The 27,132-nt window shown below is 47.3% G+C and overlaps 1 protein-coding gene across 1 annotated transcript in view; it reads left to right on the top strand.

The window, feature by feature from the left end:
- Positions 1-26,216, top strand: part of LOC129387566 (uncharacterized) — a 31,265-nt gene extending 5,049 nt beyond the window's left edge. The window contains exons 3-7 of the mRNA XM_055076639.1: positions 8,409-8,518; positions 15,808-15,840; positions 19,529-19,733; positions 25,713-25,867; positions 26,209-26,216. Of these exons, the coding sequence (XP_054932614.1) occupies positions 8,409-8,518; positions 15,808-15,840; positions 19,529-19,733; positions 25,713-25,867; positions 26,209-26,216 (511 nt within the window). The remainder of the gene's footprint in view (positions 1-8,408; positions 8,519-15,807; positions 15,841-19,528; positions 19,734-25,712; positions 25,868-26,208) is intronic.
- The last annotated feature ends 916 nt before the right edge of the window (positions 26,217-27,132 follow it).

The following is a 27,132-nucleotide window of genomic DNA, read 5'->3' as shown; positions in this document are numbered from 1 at the left end:
AGCGGACGCGGCTTTAAATTACATCCGAGAAATAACAGTCGAATTTTTCAAAGACAATGGCGAGGTTCCAGTTGAGTAAAAATGAAGCAGGAACGAGAACCAGATGGAAAAGGAGCTGGTGCTGATAAATTTCAGCTGCAACAAAGCCGATGAGAAAATTTCGAAGCGCACAGCCACAGGGCTAGGCGAGGTTCACGTTAGGCTGTATAATGGACTAGGACAAAAAGTAAGGAAGCTCTGTTGAAAGCAGTAGAAAAACGTTTGAAACATAGACGAATACCAGGTGGTCTGCGACAAAGCTGACTTAATTTAATTTATAAAGGTAAGGGGGACAAGGATAGAATTCACTCGTATAGACCGTTGACCTTTACATCGGTAATATACAGGTTAGCAACGCAGGCAATTAGGTTTTAGCTGCGAGCATGGGCAGAGAATAATGACATTTTGTGAGAACTTCAGAATAGTTTCGGAGTAAGTAGGTGTTTCGATGATAACATATTTGTCCTTACTCAGTGTATAGAAATATCAAGACCAGAAAGGAGACCGTAATATGTGGTCTTTTTTGACATTACAGCAGCGTATGACAACGTAGACCGCAACGTTTTGCGTAATATTCTGTAAAGGAAAGGATTAGGTGACGATTGTCTACAGCTTTTGAGAGAGATTTCACTAGAAAATACCGTTTCCGTTGAATGGGACGGGATGAGGAGCAAGCAGAAAGTTGATATGAACAAGGGGCTGAGGAAGGAGTGCCCTTTATCCCCACTGCTTTTTATGATGTACATGGTGAGGATGGAAAAGGCGTTAGAAGGAAGTAGTATGGGTTTAATCTCTCATACATGCAGGTAGGTACAGTAGTAGAGCAGCAGCTTCCAAGTTTGTTTGATGCGGACGGCATTGTGTTGCTAGATAACAACCAAAGTGATATGCAACGTCTGGCTAATATCTGTGCAAAGGAAGGCGATTAGGTACGTCTGAAATTTTGCGTTAAGAAATTAGGTGTTATGGTATTCAATGAAAACAGCGAATAGACAGTGACAATATTGGACCACGAAATACCTCGCGTAAAAGAATATAAATACCTTGGTATATGGATAAGCGAGGGCAATATATTGTTACGGGGATGCTGGAAGTATAGAAATACCGTATTTAGAATATATATAGAAGATGAGTCAGAGTAGTTAAGATGGCTAGACACCAAGAACCCGCAGTAGCCAGTGTCTCGCGATCTTCTTCTTCCTTTCTCTTCTTTCACCCTTCCGTAACAGGACCCCCGGGTGGTGAAACGCCGTCTCGGCGCATGGTAGGCGAATAATTGCGAACGAAGTATGGCTTCAGCCGCGAAACGTGCACGACGTCAACAGGCCTCGGACTTGAGGATGCATCAAACTGTATATAAGGGCGAAATATCGTAATTTACTCCATTAACTTGACGTAGGACTCATAAAGCCCTGTCTAGCGAGAGAGAAGCTTCTGGGAGAGGCCAACCCGACGAAATGGGGACCAAAGGAGCACCCAAACAACTCCGCGAACTTAAAATTGGAATGGCACCGGTCATAAACCTCTTTTTGTATATGCTGCGCCGCTAATAAAAGAGATCGGGTGACTCTACGTGTGATGTTGGCGCGAGGGATGATTTCACCAGCGTACTTAATTGCAACGTGTGGCAAAGAAGGAAGAAAGGTGTCAAACGAAAATGTGGGGTCACGACTATACAAAAGATAAAAGGGTGAATATCCTGCGGTGTCATGTCGGGACGAATTGTACGCGAACATCCGGTAGGCCAGCGTGGCGTCCCAGTCACCGCGTTCGTTGGAGACGCACATCGATAGCATCTCTTTGATGGTTCTGTTGAGACGTTGCGTAAAACCGTTCGTTTGTGAGTGGTAGGCGTTGGACAGCTTGTGCTCAGTGGCGCAAGAGCGGAGGAGGTTGTCGACAACTCGAGACAAGAAGCAGCGGTCACAGTCCGTAGGTAATTGTCGATGTGCACCGTGGTGGAGAATGACGTTGTGGAGGAGAAAATCGGCGACGTCTGTTGCGCAAGTAGTCGGCAACGCCTTTGTTATCATGTAGCGTGTCGCGTAATTAGTAGCGATGGCGATCCACTTATTCCCTCTAGTCGTCGTCGAAAAGGGGCCAAGCAGGGCAAGGCCTACGCTGAACAACGGTTCAGAGGGAACTGCAATTGGATGGAGTCGTCTGAGCAGTGCCAGGGGAGGTTCCTTCCGGCGCTGACACAATTCGCAAGTTGAGGCATAACGACGCACAGAGCGGTAGAGACCCGGCCAGAATAACCGGCATCGTACGCGGTCGTATGTATGCAAAACTTCAAGGCGTCCCGCCGCCGTGCATCGTGAAGTTGTTGCAGAGCGACGGATCGCAGATGAGGAAGGACAAGGAGCAACGCTGGGCCGTCAGGGTTGATCTTGCGGCGGCAGAGGAAGCCGTCGCGCAGCCTGAACATGCGGCACGTGCCGTCAGTACTGCCAGATTGCACCCTGGCGATGATAGATTGAAAGATTCGTCGCGTTATTTTTCAGTGCGCATGCCGGTCATGTCAGCAAAAGCCATTACGTAGGTCACCGGATCATCTAGCAGGATCAGGGGGATCCACGGGGTGACGAGAGAGGCAGTCACCGTCTTTGTGGAGGTGCCCAGTCTTGTAATTGACTATAAATGAAAATTCCTGGAGCCGCAAAGCTTAGCGACCAAGCCATCCTGTCGTGTTGCCCAGGGAAGACAGCCAGCATAGTACGTGGTGTTCTGTAACAACGGAAAACGTGCGGCCGTACAAATATGGCCGGAACTTGGTGACACCGCAAACTAAAGCCAAGCACTCCCGCTAGATGATGGAGCTATCACACATTCATTATGGTTCTGTTGTTGGGCGAGAACAGCGCCGATGCCATGGCCGCTTGCATCAGTGTGGACTTCGGCCTGTGCAGATAGATCAAAGTGGGCAAGTGTGGAAGGGGTGGTCATAAACCCGATGAGAGCGACGAACGTGTGAGCCTGCTCCAAGCCCCATGAGGACGGCATGTTCTTCTTTAGAACACCTGTCAAAGGGCGAGCAACGTCAGCGAAGATTTTGACGAAACCGCGTAAGAAGACAGGCTGACGAAGCAGCGCATGTCAGAAGCAGAACGGGGCACAGGGAAGCTGCGTACCACGGTAATTTTTCCGGATCTCGTTGAACACCGGATGCGTCAGTGAGGTGTACCAACGCGGTAATCTGACGTCGTCCGAATTGACATTTCGTTGGAGGCCGGCTTTTCGGTAGACCGCCGAAATCGCAGCGAGTCGGGTAAGCTGGCTGGCGAACTGGGCAGAAAAAAAACAATAACGTCGTCAGGTTGAGAAAGACAGCTGGTCCATTTGTAGCCTCGCAGAAGAGAATCCATCATACGTTCAAATGTCGTAGGAGCATTACATAGGCAAAAGGGCGTGACTTTGTACTGATATAACCCATCCGGCGTGGTGAAGGCCGCCTTCTCGCGGTCCATTTCATCAACTGAAATCTTCCAGTAGGCGGATCGAAGTTCGATGAGCGAGAAGTATTTAACTCCGTGCAAGCAGTCCAAGGCATCATCGATGCGTGGTAGTGGGTAGACGTCTTATCGTGTGATCTTGTTTATGTCACGATAATCGCCGCAAAAACTCCAGGTACCATCTTTCCTTTTCACAAGGACGACAGGCGTAGCCCAAGGGCTCGCTGATGGCTCAATGACCCCCGTGCGGAGCCTTTTGTCCACTTTTGATTGGATGACTCGACGTTCAGCATGCGATACACCATAGGGACGCCGACGAATAGGATTCGTGTCTGCAGTGTTTATACGGTGCTGAACAACCCATGTTTGGCCTAAAGGCCTGTCGCCGAAATCGATGATGTCACTGTAGGATTCAAGCAGGAGACGTATGTCCGTGGCCTGTGCAGAGGTGAGAAAAGGTTGAATCATTTTCGTGAAGGCCTTCAGACTCTCAATGTCCATTTCGGAACCACAAGAAGCTCTTGGCCAAGAACATGCCTGCCAGAATCGCTTGAGGGCACAGGCTGAAATTCAGAAGCGGTAGAACGACGTTGTTATTCGTAACCGTGACCAGCGTTGGCGGAATAGCAACGTCCGGGTTCAAAAGCACGTCGATGATGGGGCGAGTCACATGTTGACCGTGAGGAACCTGTGTCGTGGCGGTCAAAGTGACGTAACTGCCTCAGGTGGCAGACACACATCGTGAAGCGAGCACAAGTGCGGTGGGGCAGCGCTCGGAGGATCGGCGAGTTGATGTCGATGAGAGCAGAATGATTGAATAAAAAGTCCAACCCAAGGATAACGTCGTGAGGGCAGTTGTCGATCACAGCAAAGAGAAGAGAAGTAGGCCGGCCGGCTATACCTAAACGCGCAGTACCCATTCCGAGAACAACCAGCAGACCGCCGTCAGCCACATGAAGCACTCTGGATGCTGCTGGGGTGAGGACCTTCTTTATAGGTCTACATAGGCTGGCACTCTTCACAGATACGTGGGCTCCCGTATCGACGAGTGCTTGGACAGGTGTGCCGTCTATTTTAACGTCAAATACACTTCTCCTTGTGTGCACAGACAGAGGATTTGCTGCAGTAGTAGGCAGTGCTGCACCACCTCCGAGGGCTGCATTTCTTAGTTTTCCGAAAGGGTGCGGCTAAAAGCCACAGGGGACCAAAGGCGACGTGGCTCTGGCGAACGGGAAGATGGGTTACGCGTTTGTGGCGAACGAGACTGGCGTGTGATGGTGAGCGACTAGAAGAGTTCGGCGCTGTTAGACTCGGCGGTGGGCGAAACATTGCGGGCATCAAAACGGCTCAGGTTAATCGGCATGCGAGGTGTTGAAGGCCACGAGTTGCGTCAATATCGGGCGACATGACTAATGCGGCGACAGGTGGAACATATTGGCTGGTCGTCCGCAGTTCTCCTCTTACTCGGGTTGCGAAAACGCGGAGAAAAGCGTCGCAGTGGAGTGAAATTAGTAGAAGGGTGTGCGTTAGCTCTGGGATTAGCGACATCACAGACAGAATGTAAAACAATGTTTTCGAGTTCCTGGCGATCGATGGCTTGTACGAGGGGAACGGAAAAAGTGGTAGCATCAGGGCTACGCCTGCAGAAAGGTGCGGGCGCCATCGCATCCAGTTCATGTCGAACGATTTCCATCACGTCCACTGATGGCGACGAATGCTTCTGTGCGGGTTGATCTTCACACGTCGACGTTGCGGCTGTATTGGGAAGCCTGGCGAATGGTTGCAAGACACGTCGGCTTTTCACCTGCTCGAATTGTAGGCACTCTTTAATGATAGCGTCAGCTCTAGAGCACCTTTTGCACGTGCGAAATTTAAAGCCATCGTCAGCAGTGCCCTTCAGCATGTACTCGACCTTCTCAGCTTCTGTCATGTCGGGAGCGGGTTTACGAGAAAGTACCACCACGTCCTGGATGTGCGAGACATAGGTCTCCGTAGGGGATTGGGCACGGGAGGCCTGTTCCTGCTTTGCGGCAATTTTAAGGCCAGCTGATTTGCCAAACAACTTTGTCAACTTCTCTTTGCATTAGTCCGAGCTGGTTAGCTCCTCTTCGTGGTTTTCGTACCACACCTTTGCTGTGCCTCTTAGTTAGACCAACAGGTTAGCTAGTATAAGCATAGGGTCCCATCTGTTTATTTCCCTCTCGCGTTTGTACATAGCCATCCACTCTTCAACGTCGGCGCCATCGGTCTCGCAGAAAGTTCCACCATCCTTGGGTTGCACAACCACAACCAAAGGCGACAGCGGCGTAGCTGGCGACGGTGACGTTAGAGAATGCTCCGCATGCTCACCGCATGCTCACCGTCATTCATGGTGCGGACGGTGATACGACGTCCAATGCGGAGTTCCGTTTCCAGCCGTAGTAACCCGCACGTCCCACCAATATGTTACGGGGATGTTGGGAGTATAGGAAGACTGTATTTACAATATATATATACAAGTGAGTCAGAGTAATTAAGATGGCTGACCACCAACAACACGCAGCAGCCAGCGCGTCGCGATCTTCTCCTTCTAATCTCTTCTTCCATCCTTCCGTAACAATATAAATGGAAACACAGGAAAAAACAATAACCGTAAAGGGGAAGAAAAAGGCGGCCATAATGAAACAAAGAGCGCTATGGGAATACAATCGGTGCGAAGTGCCTCGGTGCATGTGGAAAGCTGTAATGGGTCCAGGAGTTACATTTGGAAATGCAGTTCTTTGCTTGAAATCAGTGGCACAGTCAGGACTCTATGCAACTAAAGGACAGTGGGACGCCTCGCATACGAAGATCACGGGAAAACTACAGATGGAGCTGCGCAGGGTGATATGCGCTTGACAGGTTTTGAAGTGAGGGAAGCTCACAGTAAAATTAAGAAGAACGACTGAGGAATATGGAAGAAAGTTAATGGGCTGGGTGAGTGTTCAGGTATTTGTGCAAGAATAACATTGATTTGCAGTGGAGGAAAAGAACTAGGAAGCTGACCATCAAGTATGCGGCCTGTATGGTGAGCAACATAGCAACAAACAACGTCAAGCGGAAAATCACAGAGGCTGAGATAATCTCATGGGTAGCGGCAATGGAATAGAAACCTGTTGTGAGTAACTACATAGCAGGAAAAAACGAAATCAGGAAAGAAACACTTTATCAAAACTTAAAGGGAGGCTCATTACTTTTGGAAACGAGATCAGGATGCCTGCGAACACGCACTTTTAAAGCGAGATACAAGAAGCAAGAAGAAACATGTGCTTGCTTTGGTAAAGCTACGGAAAGTTGGCGCTTCACTGTCTCCCTTTTTTCTGTCCCTTTTCAAGAAATGTATTTTGCGCCACAAAGTATACCTAGGAAAACTATGGAAACGACGGAGGATGTTTTATTTTAATGCGAAGATATCTGGCCGGCCGTTGATTTAAGAATGACTGGCCTCCTCGAAACCCTTGGGGCTAGCGAGAGCAGGGGGAAAGTAAACATGTCCGCAGTAGATATGAGTAAGAGGCGATTGGAAAATTGGTGGAAGAAAGGTACGGAAACGACAAACAGCGGAGGCGTAGAAAAGAAAAAAACTTCACAATAGGGATTCAGAAAGTTAGGTGATATGAATTCATCGCGGGTAATTTTTTTTTTCTGTTCTTTTTTTTTTTTCACACAGCTAGGACATTAGGAATAAAATAAAAAGAGCTTGGTGGCGCGACCCACCGCCCCGTTCCAAGGGGACGCTGATAAGATCTATCCATCCAGTGCGGCCCACCAAGAGGCCGCGTTTCTTCTGGAAAGCTCGCCCTCGAGCATAGCGTTCGCCGCCAAGGTTTCGCGGTAAACATTACGGTTACATAAGCTGCAGTTGCCGCGAAGCGTGAGAAGCAGTCAGGGATCTTCAAATGCTATCGCGTTCCACTCTTAAAGGCAAATAGGAGGTTTCCCTCTTATTTAGTAAAACATATGTAAAAATTTATTCGGCGCTTCAAGTTCGCCTTTAAGAGTGGAACGCGATAGCATTCAAAGATCCCTGACTGCTTCTCACGCTTCCCGGCACCTGGAGCATATGTAACCGCAATGTTGACCGTGAAACGCTCGCCGCGAACGCTATGCACGAAGGCGGGCTTTGTGGTAGAAACACGGCGTCTTACGTGGTGGTGGTGGTGGTGGTGAAAAACATTTATTGCTCTCAGACGAGAAGCACATGGAGGCACGCACATGGGCCGGTCCTTAAGGGCGCGGCCCTTAAAATACTGGGTGGAATCCCTAGTACGGGACTCCAGTGGCGTCGGCCGCTGCCCGGGCGCGCTCGACCAAGGCCCTTTGGGCCTGCAGGTCATAGCAGCCGAGCAGGGTCGCCTCCCAGTCCTCCCGAGTGGGGTTGGGGTGAGGGGCAATAGCTGGGTTAGATGGGCAGGCCCACACCATGTGGTAGATGTCCGAAGACTTCTCCGCACAGTGCGGACAACTGCCCGTGAAAGAACGATCAAAATGTTTGAGTGCTGCCGGGCACAGCAGAGTGTTCGTATAGAGACGGAGAAGAAGCCGCTCCTCCGTTTTAGATAGCCCTTTACTCGGGCGAGGGTAAAGGCTATGGCCAGATTGATAATGCAGGACAATGTCTTTAAAAGAATACGCGGGATCGTGGTCCCGTATGCGGCGGAGGCGAGCGTCATTTGTGGCATTGCAAGGAACCGGGCGCGCCACTCCGAGGCCCCCGAGCCACCCACGCGCAGGAATGCGCAAATGGCGGACTTCGATTAAATGCGTGCATTTATAGAGTGTATGAGAGGTTGTACGTGTTTCATTTTATGCTCAATACTCGTTTCTTTAGGCGAGTCCTGTCGGATTTTTTTTTACAGCGTGCTCAACGAGTAATTTTGTTTTTATCTCGATGCATAGATTGCTACAGGCGCACACGCTGACGTGGGATGATTGCTACTTTGATGTGCGGAATGAAACGAAACGACCTGAAGATTGCGCCGCTTGCAAAATCGCCGTGGTTTGTGCCCGTAAGTCCTGCTTCAACATTCGTACGCGATGATTTTAGGGCTGGCGGAGGAATCGCGTGAATTTATAGCTGTACCCGGGAAAACTGTTCGTCGACCCACGTGCAGTACTATAGAGGTAGACTTAGTCGTACAGGCCTAGGTCTTTTAGCGTTGTTAAAAAAAAAGGGTCTGTTTCGCCCGAAAGGGGAAGCATTGATGGCGATAGCAAATTAGCAGACAGCTATACGAAGCAAGAATATTAGTTTTCTCGCTCGTACAAACTTGTAAACATTCGCTTACTAACCAAATTAACAAGCACGGTGACAAGCGCGCACCGGTAGACATGAACACATCGCACTCCATGACCGCGGAAACTCGCTCTCAAAACGCAAGGAGTGAGGAAGCGCGGCAGCAACAGCGAGCGAATTTAGCTTCGTGCTGTTTTGCTTCAACGCGAGCTAAGCGTCGAGAGCACAGCGCATGGCAAGCTACCAGCACTCGGAGCACTGTTTCCAAGTAGCAGATTGCTTTGAAGATGATGCCTGCGCGACCGCGCAATTCGTTCCCGCACAAGCCGTCGGACAAGAACACCCCTCCTCTCCACGTCACTTGCCTCTCCCTGGAGCTTCGCGTGCGTCGGAAGACGTTGTGCTTCCTGGCCGCTTTCCTCACTGTGCGCACGAGATTGGGCCGCGACCATCGGCTCCCCTCGCAAGATTTCACTCGCCGAAACTAAATGCGGCGCGCGGCGCCACTGTTATCCACGTTGTGCTTTACATGGAACATCACGGCGACGGCGGCACCGACGGCAGAAAGCCATCTAGAGTTTCCCTATAACTGCTATGCGCAATAAAACTTTCCACTTGTATTTGAACTCAATGTAAAGTAGAACAGCGTCACTTTTTTTTCTGTAGCACTCGTAAATTGGCTGTGGACGTCGTGCAGTAAATATGTTACGATGAAAGGGTAATAGTTTATATAAAGATGTAAGCTTAACTATTTAAAATGAGGTTATGGGAAAATGTTGCTGTTGGAGAATTGAAGTCGGCCAGTATTTAATTGAAGTCGACCAGTATTTGACTGGCCATTCGGCCAGTCGGCCACTAGTCGGCTAGAATTGAGGAAGGCCGACTGGCCAGTCGGCTAGTCGGCCAGTATCGATTGGCAGAGAGCTGCGGAAATGTGCAAAGTAGAGGGCAAGAGTCTGTTTAAATAGTTTGCTTTGATCTCCTTTGATTCTGCGTAGGAACGTATATGCGTTGTACAGATGGATGAATGTGAAGAAGCGCGCGCGCACGCACGCACGCACGCACGCACGCACTTACACACACACGTACGCACACACGCGCACCCCCTTCCCCCCACGTCCTCCTTTTAATTAAGGATAATAAGCACAAAATAGAAGAAGTATGACGCTACCGGGAAGCAGTGCTCTTTCCCTGTTGAAGGCTAAAAATTTAACAAAATGAAGAGAAAGCCTTGTGCCATTCTCTCGCTACCGTGTTATTGCTGTCCTCCGTAAACCTTCCTTGTTACATTACGCCTCAGTGCTAGCTTCAAAAATACGTTTATAGTACCAGACGTTCCTATTTCAAGTCTCGTTGTCCCGTCTTGAATATCTAAGCATCATGCACATCAGCATGTTCAGTCTGAAGTCATTGGCGCTCGCGCATGCTAGTCGCCTGAAGAATGCACCTGTGGAATATTTCAAATCTGATACGAAAAATGTCCGCCTACGTCGAACCGCGCATGTTACGGTATAGCATTCATAATTAATTTTGCATTCCAGTATATTCAACAAGGGAACAAAGAATAATGAGTGACAAACAGCCTCGAGAATCTGCAACAGTACGTCTATTTAGGTCAATTACTCACAAGGGACCCTGATCATCAAACGGAAGTTCACAGAAGAAAATGGGTTGGTTAGGATATATGGCAGGCATTGACAAATGATAACCGGCAGCTTACCGTAATACTTGGTTAAAACTAATAGAAACATTGCATAATTCGTACTAAATATGGGACTTAAGCTTAGGGGTTAACAAAGTAGCTTGTCAAGAAGTTGCGGACCACTCAACGAGTCATGGTAAGAAAACTATAAGGCATGCCGTTAGGCTACAGGAAAACCACGGTAGTTAATATCTAGTTGACATTAAGAGAAAAAAATCAAGCTAGGTAGCCCATGTAATCATCATCATCAGCAGCAGCAGCCGGGTTACGCCCACTGCAGGGCAAAGGCCTCTCACATACTTCTCCAACAACCCCGATCATGTACTGATTGTGGCCATGTCGTCCCTGCAAACTTCTTAATCTCATCCGCCCACCTAACTTTCTGCCGCCCCCTGCTACGCTTCCCTTCTCTTGGAATCCAGTCCGCAACCCTTAATGACCATCGGTTATCTTCCCTCCTTATTACATGTCCTGCCCATGCCCATTTCTTTTTCTTGATTTCAACTAAGATGTCATTAACTCGCGTTTGTTCCCTCACCCAATCTGCTCTTTTTTTATCCCTTAACCTTACATACATCATTCTTCTTTCCATAGCTCGTTGCGTCGTCCTCATTTTAAGTAGAACCCTTTTCGTAAGCCTCCTGGTTTCTGCCCCGTAGGTGAGTACTGGTAAGACACAGCTATTAAACACTTTTCTCTTGAGGGATAATGGCAACCTGCTGTTCATGATCTGAGAATGCCTGCCAAACGCACCCCAGCCCATTCTTATTCTTCTGATTATTTCAGTCTCATGATCCGGATCTGCCGTCACTACCTGCCCTAAGTAGATGTATTGCCTTACCACTTCCAGTGCCTCGCTACCTATTGTAAATTGCTGTTCTCTTCCGAGACTGTTAAACATTAGTTTTCTGCAGATTAATTTTCAGACCCACTCTTCTGCCTTGCCTCTCCAGGTCAGTGAGCATGCATTGCAATTGGTCCCCTGAGTTACTAAGCAAGGCAATATGATCAGCGAATCGCAAGTTACTAAGGTACTCTCCATTAACTCTTATCCCCAATTCTTCCCAATCCAGGTCTCTGAATACCTCCTGTAGACACGCTGTGACTAGCATTGGAGAGATCGTATCTCCCTGCCTGACACCTATCTTTATTGGGATTTTGTTGCTTTCTTTATGGAGGACTACGGTGGCTGTGGAGGCGCTATAGATATCTTTCAGTATTTTTATATACGGCTCGTCTACGCCCTGATTCCGTAATGCCTCCATGACTACTGAGGTTTCGACAGAATGAAACGCTTTCTCGTAATCAATGAAAGGTATATATAAGGGTTGGTTATATTCCGCACGTGTAATACTTATGACAAATATCCCGTGGTCTATTAGAGTTGCAGAATGGATGCCATGGGAAGGGAAGCGCATTCGAGGATAGTCGAAAATTAGAGAGTTTCAGGAAAATTCGCAAATTCGCAGGCACAACTTGAACTGAGCTAGCGTCGCTGAGAGAGGCCCTCATCCTTTAGTTGACGTAAAAATGGCATAACGACAATACTTCCCCTTTCCGAATCAGAAAGTATTTTCCAGAGTTTTTTAGCCAAATTACGGCTTTAAATGCGAAGTCCACATAACAATTACCAGCGGTGGACCTTTCTTGGTCCGGCCCGGCTTTATCTGGCGATAACTCGGGAACACGGCGCAGCTGTCAGTTGTTGAAGATGGCCGGTTGTGCTTCACACCTCCACGGCATACGAGCAGCGAAGTGTGATTCGTTTTCTATGGAGCAAGAGAACAAACGTCCATATCGGAATCCACAGGGAAATGCAGCCTGCGCATGGGCAAGGTGTCTGGCTTTGAGAAGTGTGATGTGGTGGTGCTGTGAGTTCGCAAAAGTGCGTGAAGACTTGTATGACACAGTCAGCGAGGTTCCACAGTCAGCCGGACGAATTCTACAACCGGGGGACCTCAAATGTAGTGCTGCGATGGGACGATTAAATGTGATAACCGGTATGGAGACTGTGTGGTAAAGTTGTGTAAGGTACGGAAGATAGTAGGTAGATTTGTAATTAGCTGTATGCACATCATTTTGGCTAATAAAAATAGGGGCCTTTTGACTAGATCTCGTATTGGCTTTTTCTGTTCGCGTTTTGTTCCCCTGTTCACTAGCGATGTGAGGATAAAATGCCGTGAGCGTTGTGTCCTACATCCTGTCAACCAATGTTCCACAAAATTATTTTCTTGTTAGAGCTCATTAAAAGTTCACATGTTACTTTTCTGATGATTTCATATAATCTACACTATTCTGTCAAATTGTGCGCGCTACGATTCCTGCGATCGCCTTGCTGATGAAGATTGTTTGAGAGAGTTCATGAGTTATGTCAAATGGTTTAAAAAGAACACTCGCATGCACATCTTTCCAAAGTGTGGAGTGCCAGAAGCATCACAGGAACTGTACCGCATGCTCAAATGACACATAAGGTGAAGGACCCCAGTTAGTGTATACAATATACCATTTCGATTATTACATTTTGTTGACCCGCCGTGGTTGCTTAGTGGCTGTGGTGCTGGGCTGCTAACTACGAGGTCGCGTTATTGAATCCCGGCCACGGCGGCCGCATTTCGATGGGGGCGAAATGCGAAAACACCCGTGTACTTAGATATAGGTGCACCTTAAAGAACCCCAGGTGGTTCAAATTTCTGGAGTCTCCCACTACGGCGGGCCTCATCATCAGAAAGTGGTTTTGGCACGTAAAACCCCATAATTTAATTTATTACAGTTTGTTAAAGGACCCTGAACGGACCCTCGGGCTTGGTGAAATAACATAGACCGCAAGTAGCATACGCTACTGTGAACATCTCAGACAAGTTTTACTGTCATACTTATGTTACGTATCAAAACCGTATGTCACTCTTCTTTCCTTTCCCCCTTTGAAGTGACCATATCTTTTTCGACAAAAGCACAAGGGGGAACTCTGCTACATTTGTTCAGCTGCAATGGCAAGCACATAGAATTGTCGAATCTTCGGGCTCGTGGTTACAGATGTTCTAATCGTAAAAGTTAGTACCGCTTTATCTTTAAACTTATTTTGATCATTCATATTTTCTGCACAAAAGCAGGTAATAGGTTTCTGTGCGCGTGCATAAATATTACAATTTACTTCATTCAAGCACATCATTTGAGAATGTTCAATTTTCAACGCCGGAAATGTATTTGAAGCCCGGACGAATTTTATTAGGCACATTATGTACTACGCAAATTTCTCAGACTCTAATTTCATATTCGCACCTACAGCAGACACAAGCGGCACACTTTCCCCTTGTAATTTTTGTTGAAAGGTCTATGGCAGTGGAGGAACAATGAGGGCATGTTACTCAACTAGCCACGTGACCAGCAAGGCAATTAGACGGGACACTGCATGTGTGCTTCTCGGAGGAACCCCATGCATTATTGCACACGAAGGGTGATGGTGGGCGCTTCGTGCGTGCAACCATGATTTCTCGCGTGTAGTAAATTAGAAACATAATAAAATTGTCCGGGAGAATCTCACTGAAACAGTAGTGCCAACTTTCGTATGTTGAACAAAATGAATAGGACATAAGGACAATGACACCAACACAATGGATACGACATAAACATGTTGTGGAGTGCTCACTTATACGCATTCTACGTTTGACAACACGTCCGTATAGGTTCTCCCAAGTCTTTGCCAGTGATATTGCTCATCGCTCTCAAGAGCTAATCCTGACATGTCAATGTCTGGAACATCAAACGATGACGAAGGGCGGAGTCAACCGAAAGATGCGACTACGGTGACAGATTATGCGAAAACAACTGAATCAATGTAAAATAGCGGTCACTAAATACTGCCCACTATAGAATGTATACGGTGAACGGTAACATAATTATCGGGTAAAAAAATCTTGAACGCTATTCCTGTTGTATTACAAATTTCACCTAATTTTTCTAACGCACTTGCGGTACACTATGTATATAGAACAATTGAGTAATTGACGTAATAAAAAAATAAAGAGACGTATCTCAGTTGCATTTTTTGCATGTATATTGTTTATTCCTTCATAAACTTAGTCTCTATTGTGTACTTGATATTATACTTCATTTCATTGATATTATACTTCATTTCACCTAATTTTTCTAACGCACTTGCGGTACACTATGTATATAGAACAATTGAGTAATTGACGTAATAAAAAAATAAAGAGACGTATCTCAGTTGCATTTTTTGCATGTATATTGTTTATTCCTTCATAAACTTAGTCTCTATTGTGTACTTGATATTCTACTTCATTTCATTGATATTATACTTCATTTCACCTAATTTTTCTAACGCACTTGCGGTACACTATGTATATAGAACAATTGAGTAATTGACGTAATAAAAAAATAAAGAGACGTATCTCAGTTGCATTTTTTGCATGTATATTGTTTATTCCTTCATAAACTTAGTCTCTATTGTGTACTTGATATTATACTTCATTTCATTGATATTATACTTCATTTCACCTAATTTTTCTAACGCACTTGCGGTACACTATGTATATAGAACAATTGAGTAATTGACGTAATAAAAAAATAAAGAGACGTATCTCAGTTGCATTTTTTGCATGTATATTGTTTATTCCTTCATAAACTTAGTCTCTATTGTGTACTTGATATTCTACTTCATTTCATTGATATTATACTTCATTTCACCTAATTTTTCTAACGCACTTGCGGTACACTATGTATATAGAACAATTGAGTAATTGACGTAATCAAAAAATAAAGAGACGTAACTCAGTTGCATTTTTTGCATGTATATTGTTTCTTCCTTCACAAACTTAGTCTCTGTTGTGTACTTGATATTATACTTCATTGTACTTCCTTGACCTTATATTTATTTTATATCTTATTGTTATTGTACAGCTTATCGTTGACGAACTGTGGATCAGATTAGTTGATTATCACATATTTGATTTTGTGCAGTGTTGTTTAGCCTGTCCGCTAGGACCTTTCCAGAAATGGGCGTGAACTTGTCCAGAATCACGGTGCTGCTGCCGCCAATGACGGTGGGCTCGCATATCTGGAAAGGTGCATTGCCAACGTAAAACTTTGTTTTTGACACAAACTAGCCTAGGGCTTGTAAACTTGATGTAAAGAAATAAATGAGGAAATAAATTAAACTAAATCATTCCATCAATCAATCAATCGATCATTCAGTCAATCAAATGTATCGTATTTATTAGTGTTCCGTTTTCCAGCTTGTTTTCTGTTAGCTCTACGGCGTTGCATATGATCGCGTGTCGCCACCCATGTGTAGTGTCGACCCCTACTCTAATAAACTGAATGGTGTTGCGCTTGTGTTGCAGATCAGGTACAGTACTCGAATGGACCAGAATGCGGTGAGTGGAAGAGCGCTTACAGATATCATGTATCGAATGTGCACTTATTGAACTTTATGACAACGTTGCTGAAGGGCTACTTACAACGTGCCTGCTTTTCTTGCTGCTCATGCGGGATTAGAAATAGGGACGTCATTGTTAATATTGATTGTCTCGGAAGTTATTGCCTATGAGTATTGGATTGCTTGTTATTGTAGTAATTTTTAATATGTCGGTGTCCAAACAAGACGGCAGTTTACAAGAAAATGCAGACAAAGAAACTTACCCACGATTACGATACTCTCTATGTGAAATTTGAGCGCAGCCCTATAAGTGTTTTCATTTCGCGACATATTGGCTGGCCTGGACAATGCGTCTATTGCGGCATGCTGCAAACGGAGTGAAGTGTGGCGCGCCTCGCCTCGCTAATCTTGATATCGCCAGAGCCAGCGTGTGAGTAACACGTCAGCACGATTCACAGCAGCAGCGCCGACGAACCTACCAGACGAGCTCTCGGGCTACCCAGTACATCGTCGCCGCACTACGCTTTTCTTCTCAGCCTTTCGCCATGCCCTCCTCCGCTTTCTGCCTCCTGCTTGCGCTGCACCCTCCTCCCCACTTTCCTCCTCACGTCTTGCATCCCGCGCTACGCTCGGCGTTGGCAGAGACTTTTAGCTTGTACGCTATTCCGGTAAACGGGAGCGGTTTGGGCGGATTGCCGGATGGTCGGGGCGTAAACGTGAGCGGGGAAGCCGCCTGGTGTTGTAGAGCTCAACCAGACAAACGCATAGCTAAAACTACAGTAACTCACCATATCCTGCTACGCCACCCGTGCAAATTTTTGGCAGCGGCGTAATTGTGAACACGATTACACCACTGTCGAAAATTTACTACAGCAGCTAAGCAGAATATAGTAATTAGCTCTGTGTTTGTGTGGTTGAGCTTTGCGCCACCAGCTGGCGCCACCAATCTGGCCGCTCACGTTGACGCCCCCGCTAAACCGGAAAACCGCCCGCGCTTGCCCGAATACCGGACACGCTAAACGTCTCTATTAGAATGTTTGAGCGTCTGTACGGTACGCTTCGCTCTGAGTCGCCCCGCTAAGCCAGCGCGGAGCGGCGGGCGACTTTCGCGCTTCAGTTAGAAGTTTAGCGTAGTGGAGCGGACGCTTCATAGTTGCAGCGCCCTCTGGCCAAATTAAAGGTAATGAAAGAAAATGAAAGCACCCATTGATCACGTTTATAAAGTACAACGAACGTATATATATATATATATAACATATTGTCCATGAAGCATCTAGACGTGCGCTTGTAATGCGTTACCGGGCCATTTTATCCGGTGAAAAATAAACGCCGTCTCGGGGAACGCCACGTTATAGCCAGCGAGCTTGGTTTCTGCTTCCAATCCAATCCTTTCTGACGCCAAAGCTAGCCAACGTGCTGCGCAGCCCGCTCCGCTCAGGCAGCTTGTAGGCGGACCGTGTTTGTCGCTCCGCTAGCCCGCTTGCGGCTAAGCGGAGGGCGCATGCGCATTCGCGCTTTCTTTCCGCTTAGCTCCTGAGCGGAGCGTAAAGCGCCCAACTAAAACACTCTTATTTTTCGCTGCGCTCGTTCGCTCGGTTACGCTGTCGACAAAGCCGACGCCGAAGCTCGCCGCAGGAACGAATACTTAAGAACTGCGCTGTAAATGTCCACTTTGCAAACTTATTCAAAAGTGGGGAAACAAACGAAACCTCTGCTCGTAGCCAGCGTTCCAAAAAACGTAACTTGACTTCATCATTGCAACATCTGATTGGCAGGTTTATTGGCAACATTACTCGTCTTCGTCGTGGCAACGGGAACTTTCCTTGGCGGGTTAGCAAAAAGAGGACCAAACCTCGTTTGATTCAAAGCAGCTTTCATTGCAGGAGTATGGAGAACAGGTGTTGTCCCCTTCAGGGCAGCAGGTTCTTTATTTCGCAGGGTTACTGTCGTGTCCGCTGCCAGAGCGGTGATGCGAGCGAAAGGCTGAAGACACTACGATGTAGCCACGTACCCAAAAATCCCCGTGTTTATTAGACAGCCGCATTTCATCCCTTTTCCTCAATAACATCAAAGAGCCTGTCATCACGAGTATTGGTCAGATCAGAGATAACCGATAACACTACCAGTTACTTACAATAAAATGGGTCGTCAGGGCAGCAAGGAGTTTCTTTGGCGTGGTTATCAAAAGGGGGACTCTTTTCCCCAAGCCAACTGGTACTTTCCTTGGCAGGACTATCTGCATAAGGACTCGTCTTTGTCAGGGTAAACCTACATTCATTGGCACGGTTACTGACAATAAAACTCGTGTTGGTGAAGTCAGTAGGTATATTTTCGCAGAGTTGTTATTATTGTATCCTTTGCAGGGTTATTGACAAGACAATATCTCTTGTTTATAGCAGGAAATACTTGCTAAGGTTAGCGACGATTGCACTCGTCTCCAATAGTGCAGCAGCTACATTCATTGGCAGGTTTACTGAATATGAAAGTTCGACTTCGTCAACGTAACAGCTGCTTTCCGCAACAAGGTTACCGACAAGACGACTCGTCTTCGTCAGGGCAGCTATTACTATTATTTGCAGCGTTTTCGAAAAGAAAGTTTTTTTTTTTTTTTTGTCAGAACAGTAGCTACACTCATTGGCAGGCTTATCCACAAGATGACTTTGTCATCTTGAGGGTAGTAGGGGCTTTCCATGGCAGAATCACTGACACGAAATATAGTACTGATGAGTTTAACTACTCGTTTGGCAGATAGGAGTGAAGAGCAGTTGTAACTAGTATCGGGACATTCATACTGTGGTGAGTATTTCCTGTCTTATTACTGTGAGGCAACTCTACTGCACATTTTCGTTAATCCCATTATCTTGGTCGGTCCTTTATTTAAGGCATGTTTGCACAATTTTCGCGTTATTGTGCTAAAAAAGGTCGTCAAACTCGGCCAGGCGGAGTATTTCTTGCCTTTAGAAGTCGTTTAGGTATTATATATCAATGAACAAATAACTGTTGTCACGCGGCTGTTGGCAGGCAACAGAAAGAAATGATGTAGTAAAGGTACTTTTGAGGAGGCCCAGCAGAGGTAATTAATTCTCACGGGCTACATTGCACGGGAGCGTGTGTGTCAAGATCCGCCGATCAAATAAATGTGTGTTCGTGGGGCGCGATCAAGGGCGCCGATCAAAATAAGTGTGTGTGTGCGTGTGTGTATTAGGAATAGCCACCGTCACCACTCAACAAAAAATAAGATTTGCTTATGCCTTTCATCTAACTTTTGTGTCACATCTATGTCGTGTGCTAAACATCTTCGCTGGCAATCCGCCTTCAGCGCAGTGGAATGCCGCATGCTTTTTAACAGTTGGTTTTCCTGCTTTAATAAATAGTTGTTCGTGTCTTATTCCCAGTCCTTCTTAGATAAACCACGTCTCTCAGGACTAAAAACACAGCAATTGTTAGAGTTCCGCCGAATGACTAATGCGAGCGTTTCGTTATGAAATCACAGTAAAACAGAATAACGTTTCGATGCTGATGTGTATCTCATTTTTATTCATAATGGGGAAAATTCACGAGGATCGTTGTACACTTGAAGGATGTCCACACAGTAAATATCACTGGTGCATTTGCAACATTGTTGGGATGCAATAGGGCATTGCAAATATTTTTTTTTTTTTGGCCACCACTTTTTTCTTCCGCAGCCATGGCAACAGAAGGCAACATAGATGTCGAGTATTGCTACGGAAAAGATAAAGTCAACGCTACGGAAGCCAGCAAGCGGTGCGCAGAGAAGTCATCGGCGCTGGTGGACATGAAGGAAGTGCCCGCACCAGTCTACCACAGTTTCGGGAAAGACCCTAGGGTCAACAGGGAGTTCTGGGTAGACCTGACAAAAGAAGACGTGAGGTACGCTTCAATGCTTCGTTTGAGCGTTGTGCCTTTGCTCTGTTTGTAGGGTTGACGTAATGTCAGTAATATTTATTTGGGTGCTATAAACTCCATGCGTGCCAGACAACACGCGCAAAGCTGTTAGAAAGCTAAGATGAAAGGGAAAACTGACGTCCATCCTTCTTGTTGCCCGAAGCTATAGAGGAAAGCCGTGCGGCTATCTCAGACACAAAGCTTCGCATTTGAAGAAAAATTCATCTTGGTCCGTGATTCGTAGCCGGGATGAAGGCCTTTCCGGGGTGGTTAATAGGTGGGTAATACTCTACCATCTGAGCTAACCAGCAGGCTGGGAGATCGCCGGGGAGGGCGAATTAATCGGCAACTCGAAAGACTGACATACTGAATATGGTGAAGAAAGTGCTGCGGAGGCACACAAGGTGGAGGACAGTTAATGAATATAAAGAAAATAACATCCACCCGTCTTGTAACGTGAAGCTACAGACGATGCCCATACGTGTTTCCCAGAAAGAAAGCGTCACAGTGTGAGCAAAATTCATCCTGGGGTGCTAGCCAAGGAGGCCCGAGTTTGGCAAAGTTCGGGACGTGCGCGAACTGTGGCGACGCCTGCAGATGAATGAGCTAATGGTACCAAGACATAAAGAAAGCGGTGGAATCTATCTCACGATGACTTTCGACGATAATGCGTTAGCGCTGTATCAATACAGGGACACAACGTATTGCCACCGTAGAATTCAGTCATATATGAGGCGTGCACTACCGCGGGACTTCGCGCTTCCCTGAGGACACTAGGCGCCACGAGGCGCTGCCGCCGGGAAATCTGCACGTGGCCTCCAAAATTCATGGTGCGTAGCGAACGCTGTGAATTGCGTTATGCGGCCACTGGGCTCGCTTTTCGCGCGTCTTTCTGGACAAGCTGCACCGTCTAGTGGCACAGCCGAGTACTCCATGCGGGGCCACCAACACGAGAAGCGCGGCGCAACGGTGCCTACGAATACTCAAGATTTTTCCTTCGATATCAGCACACTCAGTCGCACGTGCTCAGTGACCCTAGCTGGTGAGTGGTTTATTCAAGAGCGGCCCATACAAAGGGCCACTCGTGCAACCCTGAAGCGTTGGCGTGAAAGGCGTTCATCGAAAGTAGCACATACCTAATGCCGTTGTGGCGCAGCCTGACGATGCGTTGGGTTGCTGTCGTTGATGAACTTTTCTGACGCGAATTCTATTACGCTCAGCTTCGGAGAAAGTCAAAAGATCTTCTGTGTCATTGTAGAGCGGCACATTCCCAGTTACCCATGTTGGCTTCAAATGCGTTCATTGATGACGGCACCCACCTTCTGCCACACACCCAGTGACCCGACTTGGCATCAAAGAGATTCAAGAGACATCAAGAGGCATCAGAGCGGAGCAGGAGGGTATGGCGAAACAGTGAATAAAAAAGCCTAGTGCGGCGACGATGCTTACGACATGGCGCCAGCTGGAGTGGTGGGCGTCGTCTGAGAGGTCTGCTGGCGGTGGCTGCTGTGAATTGCGTCCACGCGTCGCCCATGCGCTGACTGTCTTGATCTACAGATCAGCGAGGCAGTTGCGCCATGCTTTGCTCAGTTTGCAACGTGCACGAGATAGAGATTGTGAGCGCCAGCCAATGCATCATGAAATCAAAACACGTATAGAGCTGCACTCAAATTGCGCATTAAAGGATATCATAATCGTCGGTGATTTTTTTTTTTTTGCGCATAGGTGACGACCAAGGACTTTGGGAAGGCTGAATGGCTCGGCGATGCAGCATGTCGTTCGCTTGCTCCGTGATAATTTGGCGCTCTTCCCCGGAAACGCGATAAGGGTAATGCCGCAAGGAGGCTTGTATCAAACCAGTGTCGATGTTATGAGACACATTTGTCGTGCGGCCCGATGGTGATAGATGACAGCCAGAGGAAGCGAAAAACTTTTGAAGGGGAGCTAGAAGTTGGGCGCGGTGAGCCGAAAAAGAAACATCAGCGTCGATGGGTAAGTCGAACACGGCTGGAAGCGAGGGCTAGGGACAGACGTGATGGCGTCAGCGTGACAACGGGTGGAGTTATCAGTAGAATCAATTTCTTCAATGGAGTCAATAGCTTGAACATGTTCTAATCGTTCTCCACTGAGAAAAATGACTTGGTACGGGTAGTGGTTGTACACCAGAACCGATGCGGCCCCATAGGTAACAGTGCGGACGGTAAACGCGAGATAAATGCCTTTGAGTTGAGCGAGCACGTCCGACGGCGTAAATATTAAGGTGTCACCTGGTTCGGCAGCACCAGACAGAGCACCAATGACAGAGCAACAAGCGCCCATGTTTTAGGAGCTGTATTTGTGTCGTAATCATCTAAGATTTGATTGTACTGAGACAAGGGCCGGCCGATGGCGAAAGCGTCCCTTCCGCACGAAAACAATCGATGACGGCCTTGTGACTTGACAGAAAAACGCATCGGAGAATCACTTCATGAAACCAGGATGGCAACAGGAAAAACTCGATGATGTAAAGAACGTTTTCGTTGACGACACGGGCCGTGCACGCGGCTGATGACTAGCAGGGGAGAGTACCATGTCAGAAAGTGACGTGATAACTTTTTTGACCTTACGACGAGGTTTCAACAATAATATTTTGCTGAGAAAATTGAAGTCTTGTAGAGATCGAAGCACTTGCAGTTCTTGCCTACGGAACCGCATTAATAAGTTTACCTCTAGGGCAGGCGACCGAGCACACATAGGCGAAAGCGACCGTCGACGAGAAGGAAAACGAAGAATGGCTTGGCGGCGATCGTAGTGAAAGGGTCAAAGCGCACAACATGAACGGCGGTTCCACAGGCGAAACAGATGGGTCCGTTGTGTTGGGCCCTATAGCGCAAAACTATTACAATATGTTTTTATTCCAACATCCTGGCGTCAAATTCACGAGGCCACCGATGCAAGCTGTGGGCGATAACCCGATTGCCTTAAGAGCCCAACCAAACGCTCTCCTCGTTTATAGCGGGTAACTTTTGTCTGCTTTAAGAACGAATAGCATTGCCTACATTGAGTGGTTTTTCGTTTATTATTGGCTGCCAGGAGGCGAAGAGAACGTTCAAGTGTAGAAGGTTTTGATGGGGCTGAGCCATAGCACTGAAGATAGTTAACTGGATGAAAAGGGTGGTGTCCGCGCCTGCAATCGGTGCGCCGCCTGCAATCGGTGCGCTGTCCCTTACTTAGCTTGCCGTGGCTGGTCGATATTCGTGGCGGCGTGCTGCGGAATGTTAGGAATGCCGCTAAAACGGATCCTTTGCAAAGAACATTTGGCATAGCGAGGTCGTCAACGTACCGAAAGTGCTCAAAAATATTACACGGCCACGCAAAAAGTTTCATTATACGGAAGTAAACGCAAGCTTTCCGGCAGGTGAGAGTAGCCAGTACCTGAGCGATCAATAGCAGAGGGTTAAGGGCGAAAAGGCGTCTAATCAGAAATAACTATTTTTCTTTTGTTCAGTCCAATCATGCATAATCGGTCTGTACACGTCGTATCAGATGGGGAGATATCGCGGTTTTCGTGACGTCGCGTTGCAGACAGGCGAAGTGGGGATGGCCCCCAAAAAGTTATTGACCAATCGCGGAGGGCTGATTGCAGAATTGGAAAAAAATAGTGTGGAATAGCTTTACGTTATAGCGCCCCTAGTGTGCGACATGTGTTCGCTGGAAGAAAAAAAAAACTGTGGTGTCTGCCTCGGAACGGGAGATGGGGCTGGACGCATGGGGGATGAGAAGAAAAAATTCCAGAGGAGGTTGTGCTATCATTTAAGCGGTAGAGGTCAGAGAGACGGGGAGGGTTGTCGGCATAGGATAGCGGCGCAGTCACAGTAGGTGGTCCGTGAACGTTGGGACCAGCAGCAATAGCCTAGAAAGGCCATACTCAAATTTGCGGCTGGCTTCTGGCTGTAACGCAGCAGCAAGAGCTGGCGGGCAACCTCTTCGATGAAATATTTTATGTGATGAAAGAGCGAGGATCGGTGGGGTGGCCGGTAGCAACAGCAATGAGCGAGATAGAATCAGCGTCGGATATGTTTAGGCGGACGATGGTGAGTTGGCGGCGAAGTTCATGAAAGCTCTGACAAAGGGTGAGGAGCACGCTGACGCTCGTTAGGCTCTTGGCCAGCAACATCTGAAATGCACCGTGCTCGATTACTTCGAGAATGTGCTCTATCTTCTCGTCTTCTGTCATGGTGTCATTTACCCAGTTGCAGAGGTCGAGCACATCCTCAACGTGTCTGGGAAATGTGTCGCCGGGGTGCTGCTGGTGCTGTCTCGCCCGACAGCTAGGGGCGCATCTGCTTGATTGCACTGTATATAATTCCCTGCAAATAAAAGCATTTCTTTGTATAAGGTCCTGCTGTATAATAATGGCATTCATCGCGCGGAAACCACACTTGATACACACATGGTTGACGAGACAATCACACCAACAATGATTCGCTTTTCCTTGATATGAACTGGATTGTAATTTGCCTGTTTTTCATGGCCCCAAGTATATTATATACCAAAGGCCCCCTTTCGTGAACTTCCTGGCGGGACAACGACTTTGATCAACGAAACATCTGGCGTGGGGCTTTCGCAAAGCGTTGATATATAAGTAGCTGGATATGTTGCCTTGAGTTTGAGTCGGGGAATAAGAGTCACGTCGTCAGATGTGACAGTTGTCAAGAGGTTTTTTCACAGGTAAATGTTGGAGTTATGTTTGGCAGACGCGCGAAGCAATGCGACATGCCGTGGATGTTTGCTTGCTATTAGCAGCCGCATTCTCTCACCAGGCTGTCAACGTTCGTCATGGTGTTAAAGACGAGCAGATCGTACACGCGCTCTGCGGTGCATCTGTGTACGTCAGTCTCGGATATTTGACCCGCTATTGAATGAAGGGACAACACGTTTTGTACATAGGAAAAGCAGGGCTCTGTTCACGCGTGGGCACGTACCTCCAGTTGCTTCTGGGTGGCAAGCTGTCAACAGGGCGGGCTGCCGAGGAAGTGGTGGAGCTGCTGCTTGAAGGCTTCGCTGCTGGGTTGCCCGTTCCCGTGTTTCTGAAACTAGACACGAAGAGTTCCGCCTACGTAGATGATGATGCTCACCACCATGACGGTTAGGTACCAGAGGTTTTGTTTGCCGACACGCTCGTGCAAGATGAGCCTCTCCACTTGAACGCCCTCTATGCCTGAACGGGCAACGAGCAAGTGGGGATGTTAGAGGGCGACAAACTGGGTGGTCGCAGACATAGCTGGCGGCGACGTGTCTTCTTACAGAGGCTTGGTGGTAGACTCGAGGTGGCGCATGCTGCTGAGCTGCGTGGTCAGTAAGTTCCCCGCGTCTCCACCAAATATATTTTGCGGAAGTATGTGGAATTTTCCGCGGTAATTTTTCAAGTCTGGAAGTAGTAAGCTTTGGCCAAAATGAAATCGAACACACGTAGGGAAAGGCGGGTCACCGTCTTCTGTTCCTGTGGTGGTCACTCTCTTCTTGCAGTGTAACGTAGCAATATATATATATATTATAAATAGTAAAGCCGCGGCTCCCAAAGCGCGGTACAAAGTGGCATAACAAAGTTGGGAGATGGCCTCCAAAAACTTCGGGCGCCACATTTAATGCGTTGCCAGAGAAAGCAAATTGCGGAGGCCCAGGACAACTTGGAAGCAACTTATGTAGACCTCGGTCAATTTAATGACACTTGTGAGGCGGCCACGCAAAATATTTTTGAGACGTGCTCGTCACCGTTGCCGCTGTTACAGTGATGGGTTGTTGAACCGAAGGTATCCGTAAAAGGACGACGCGCGGTTGTAGAAACGCATTGTTGGCTTTTTGAGACGTGGAATTCTGTATATCTATGTGCAGATCTGGGGACTTCATTTCTCAAATTTTAAACCTCTTTGCTCAACGTATCGTAATTTATAAAACCATGAACCATTTCTCTCTACGCAACAGAGAGCTCAGCGGCTTGGTTGCATTCGACCTGGATGATATTGACTGGAATATGCCTTGCATCACGGTGTGGTTCGGCGCTTTTGTACCGTGGTTTTACAAGCGCAACTGTAGCCAGCTGTATCCAGTGATATGCGAGAACAGCACATATTCTGAGAGTAAGTTGAAACAGCGGACAAGTACGGAGCCTCATTGGGTTTTGTAGGAATGTATATATAACATGGCGTGTGTATACTTTCTTCAGGTGAACAAAAACGCTATATTGCCGTTGAAGCAGACTGTGGTGAGTACAAGTACACGTTCGCTTTTCGCAAAAACATCTTTTTGAAGTTACGCATGCTAAGGACCCCATTCGTGCTGCACACGATAAAAATATGCCGTTGTTTATTACTGCTTTATTTATAGTTATTTAATAAAATGTTTTGTATGACTCTTAGAAAGTGATAAATTCAGAAGAAACAAAGCTCTAATTTCTGTCAATATTTCCACTATTTCGTAGGACACTGAAAAGGTGGGGTTGATGTGTGTAAAACAGTATCTGTGTAAAAGGCCGTGAAAAGTATCACTGCGATGTAAGTGGCAAAAAACAACGGCAGATTCGCACAAACGCCTGGGCGTGCTCTCTTCGCAGGAGCCATTTGGTCCGCGATTGAGATGACGTCACGCATGTATCCCTTCTTTTCACGGACATGCCGCTTGCAGCGTGCAAATAGCCAGCCACAAAACTACTCGGGGATTCCTTTCTTTGGAAGATACATCGCACTACGTAGTACAGCGAGAAAGTAGCGAGATTGAAATGACATAAAATAAATAAATAGTAATTTAACAAGCATGGTGGCACGCGCGCGTAGGTCGATATGAATACATCTCGCTCTACGTCCGCGGAAAGTCGCTATCAAAATGCGGGAGTGCGGAAGCGCGGCAGCAGCAGCGACCAAATTGACCTTCGTGCTGCCTATCGCTTCAACGCGAACTGTACGTTAAAGGTACAGCGCATACGAAGCTACAAGCACTCAGTGAATTTTGTCCACTTCGCAGACCGTTTTCAAGATAAGGCGCCCGCGCGGCCGCGGCCTATGGACGTCCGCACGCCTAGTTTCATCCTAGAGGCCAGCGCTCGTTTCTCCCCTGGCGGAATGATTTCCCCTCCAGCGGGTGTAGGTTTCCGCCGCCGCTTCCCTTCACGATCGCGCCCGCGTTCAGTTCGCGCTGCGCGCGGAACGTCTCGTTTGCGACGGCGCCTCTTTGGATGACCGGAAATTATGATTGCGTTGTTAACTGTCACCACAGCAATGTAAACAGGAAAGGGTTGATGTAACCAGTGAAATTCTGCCGATTCACAAGAAAATGGTACGAAAAATTCTGACGAAAGACATGGATTACTGCGGTGCGCCGAACGAAGTAAACAACTGCCAAACGAAGC

This window comes from Dermacentor andersoni, chromosome 2, assembly GCF_023375885.2.
Source record: "Dermacentor andersoni chromosome 2, qqDerAnde1_hic_scaffold, whole genome shotgun sequence".
NCBI classification, from domain to species: domain Eukaryota; kingdom Metazoa; phylum Arthropoda; class Arachnida; order Ixodida; family Ixodidae; genus Dermacentor; species Dermacentor andersoni.
The sequence above is the reverse complement of the archived record's forward strand: the minus strand, read 5'-3'. Positions and strand labels throughout refer to the sequence as shown.